General features: G+C 47.3%; 1 protein-coding gene across 1 annotated transcript in view; it reads right to left on the bottom strand.

The window, feature by feature from the left end:
- Window positions 1-433: 433 nt before the first annotated feature.
- The window catches only part of LOC104461727 (S-adenosyl-L-methionine-dependent tRNA 4-demethylwyosine synthase-like), a gene marked incomplete at its 5' end in the record, with an annotated part of 12,275 nt that continues 8,882 nt past the window's right edge, over window positions 434-3,826 (bottom strand). The window contains one exon of the mRNA XM_010073410.1: window positions 434-655. Coding sequence (XP_010071712.1) covers window positions 434-655 — 222 coding nt within the window. The remainder of the gene's footprint in view (window positions 656-3,826) is intronic.

The raw sequence follows: 3,826 nt of genomic DNA, 5'->3' as shown, positions 1-3,826 counted from the left end.
AGATCCACCTGCGGTCCCACCTGCACAGATCCAACCAGCCTGTGGTGTTGAAATCCCCTTGGCACTTCTCCCTATTGATGCCGAATGTTTCTGGGTGCCAGCACATGCCAGGCTCTCCTTGCAGCAGGCCACCGAAGTCAAACAAATGCTCCCCCTCTACACCCAACTCCAAACGCTCTCTGCTGCAGAGACCACAGCCACTGCCTCCCTCATCACACTGCCAGTTATAATAAATTTGTGATTTATCTTGAGATAGAGAGTGTTATAAATATTTTCATCAAAGAAGCCCTAAAAACAGGAGGGAAGGGTTAAACAAAGTCTTTACCCTCCTCAATATCAAAAGTCAGAAAAATCTAGGTGAATAGATTCAAAATCAGTGTTAGCCTGGGAATGGAGACCAAAACTCAGCAGTCAGCCAGCCAGCCAACCCAGCTCAGCACCCAGAGATATCTCTCACTTTGCTCTTTCGCTGGTATCTCACGTCTGAGGGATCAAATCCCCTTTCTCTGGACCCAAACAGCGCCCAGCGAGGAGTTCTGGCTGTGTAGTCAGCTGCTGTGAAAGTCTTGGACCCACCGCTCCTCTCGTGCTCTCGCACCAGCTCCTGGAAGCGGTCATAGTCTATCCAGGTGTGCCACTCGCCATCAATCTTGAACTGGAAAAAAAAAAAAAAAAGAGGAACATGTTACTGAGCTGGAGGCAATGAGGAATATCAAATACCACATTTACACTAAGACAAGCTGGGTGCACATTAAATTGGTTACCCAGCTGTAGTCTTTTTTAATTTTCTAGCCACACTGAGATCCAGGGTGAAGCCATCCAGAAGCTAATGGAGGATAACTGCTTTAATAGAAAAAAAAAAAATTTCAGGTGGACAGATACCCAGAACTTACTGTTTGAGCCATATTTCACTCATGAGGTTCAACAACGCACACAGATACAGAATGGCCATTTTTCTTACACCTTTAGTCATTTAGTGCTGTCTATCAGCAGATAATCCTCAGGAGGGTTTCACTGCCGGGTGCTTTGCCGGACCCTTCAAAGTACCGGATCCTACCACCACTTCAGCCCCACTTTGCCAGGAGGAACGGCTTCCACGGTGCATCCCAAAGCCTTCCCAGGCATGGCTGCACTTGCCAGGTGTCATTTCTACCTGAAAGACCTCGGTTTGGGGACCTGGAAGAGCCCTGGAGGAAAGGTGTAAATTTGAGAGCGATGCCCAGGTGCTCCTCAGTGAAGGGATCTTTCCAAGGTCAAGCACAGCCCCTGCTTGGAGCATGACACCAGCTCCGGGGCAGCCACAGCCTGGGAAAATGGTACGGGAGCAACACCGGAGCTGTCTGCTGCAGTGACTGTGATGGATTTGGGTGATTCTTGAAAGGGGCAAGAGAGCTGTGTTTGGGAATGGGGAAGATAAAAAGGTTTAATGACATAAATCTTCTTTCCATGTGAGAATTTTAAGAATTGCTTATTTTGACAAGCTGAAGCTGCATTTGTCTAGCAGACCTGCTCTGCTAATTTAGCAACAGCCTTGACTGAATCCTCAATTAGGATTTATCTGAGCTAAGAGCTTATTATGCACTTCATCCAAAAAAAAAAAAAAAAAAAAAAAAAAAAAAAAAAAAAAAGAGGGAAAACAGACTGGCTCCCTGTTTTTTTCAAAAACCTAATGGTTATGCATTTAAAATGGCACTTGACTTTCTGCCCAAGAGCTAAAAGCTTTTTTGGTTGAAAAACTGCTGACACCTGCAAAATTCTGCAATCAAACATTGCTAGTGCTAATCTATTGCTGCCTGCGTAATTACAGTGAATTCTTGCAGGAGCTGTCCTCCGCACAGAGCGGAGATGGGAGACTGCAGACTCAGAACAGCAGAGAACAAGTCTCGTGGTGAATAAACTCGTTCTTCGCACCTGAACGTGGAGGCCATGGTGCACCAAGGCGACACATCCTTTCCCATACGCACGGGCGCAAGAAAAGCGGTAGCAGAGGAGACAATGCATCACCTGGAGAGCAGCAGATCCCAAACAGGATCCAGGCTCGGGAGACCCGCACCAGCCTCCCAGTGCATGCGGAGGTGCCGGGCGGCAAGTTCTTACCGTGCGTAAGACTCACTGTGTCCCTCTAAACTTTGTTCACTGACACTCATCACAAATGAAGGGCAAACCCATCCTAACAGCAAAGCCTTTAACACAGGTAGCACACAGGAGAGTTGTTTAGCATGTGAGCTGTTGAGTTTATTCCCATGATGGGTAGGGAGCACTCCTAACACATCAGATGGGCTTCTTGAGGCCAACCAAGAGAAGCCTCGCTGTTGGAGTTTGACCCTGGCTGGCAGGAAAATTCAACACCGCTCACTCACCCTGCCTCCTCCTGGGACTGGGGGGAGAATGAAAGGGGTGAAGGGAAAAGAGACTCATGGGTAGAGATAAGGACCATTTAGGAACTAAACTACAATAATATTGGAAATCATAATTATGATAATAATAGTAATATATACAAATGATACACAGGGATACTGCTCACCACCCGATGACCAAGGCTCTGCCTGTTCCCAGCTAACCATCCTGGAGCAGGGAGAGTCCTGAAACCACAATCCTGGAGCAGAGGTCAAGCCGTTACCCCTAGGGTCAGGAGTGGCTCAGCAAGAGCCCCAAAGCCACAGGAGATACTGGTACCACCCAGAGCAGCTGAAACGAGGGTGTGGACCGCAGCCAGCACCCCCAGCCCAAACCCTGGCACAGATATCTGCCTCTCCAGAACCCTGAAGCTAGAAACTGCATGAAAACAGCGTACTATTACCTGCAGGAGGTAAGAGAGGGCAACTATTACCCCCGTCTTTTTAGTTGCTCCCTGAACTTGGGCTGGGTCATCAAACTGAGATTTTAAGCTATTGAATTTCAACTCCGTCTGAGCGTGTGGCCCCAACACAACGGAGCTGTTATGGCTGGGAGGCTGCAGGCGAAGGTGCCGAGACTGTTCCCAGCAGAACAACCGAACGAAAGCTGCCCGGGATTCATTACAAAAGCAGATTAAATAATATTAAATATTTTTAGTGCTGCAATAACACAGCTATAAAACATGAAGAAATGGGAGCAATCCTTTAAGTGTGTCATGGAAAGCAATTACTTCTGCCCAGGAATAAAAACCAGACAAACATGAGGTGGGGGAGAACAGCCTCAATTGCCCACAAGATTTACAGATGGGATTTTAACAATTTGGTGATTATTCCATAGATAACAAAAGATTTAAGACTCCAAATAGTTTCACAACATCCATATAACAGAGGAGCCGATACTAACCATTGGTGTTATTTCAGACTAATGCGGTCGGGTTTTTTTATTGAACTTTTCACTACCTGCTTAAGTCTTCTAAGGTGATAAATACATCGACAGAAGACAAACAGCTGAAACCCTTCCCTTGTGGATTTTTAAGCTAGCATCATAAAAAAAAAAGTAATAAAGTTCCTTCAGCTGGCTCTGAAGCCAGGCTGTTTTGTCTGGAAAGGCAAAAATCGCTCTCCCCAAGGGCTTTGCTCGAGCAGCAAGAATAATACAGGAGCCAGCGCACACCTTCCCCTCGGAGCTCGTGCTCCCAGGGTCCCCAAGCTCTGGTCCCGATGGTCCCACCACCAACCATTCCCTATGGACACCGTATGGGTACACAGCAACGCAAAACCCGCCTGAGTTCTGCAGATCCTACAGCCAGGGCAAGGAGCACTGCATTAATGCTGGGAAAACGAGAGGCAAAGGAAACAAGGGGGAACTCATAATAGCCTTCGAGCCCAGAAAAGCAGATCTAGGCACGATCTCAGGCCATCACATCACT

The sequence above is a fragment of the Pterocles gutturalis genome, unplaced genomic scaffold (genome assembly GCF_000699245.1).
Source record: "Pterocles gutturalis isolate BGI_N339 unplaced genomic scaffold, ASM69924v1 scaffold15107, whole genome shotgun sequence".
In the NCBI taxonomy this organism is placed as follows: Eukaryota; Metazoa; Chordata; class Aves; order Pterocliformes; family Pteroclidae; genus Pterocles; species Pterocles gutturalis.
The sequence above is the reverse complement of the archived record's forward strand: the minus strand, read 5'-3'. Positions and strand labels throughout refer to the sequence as shown.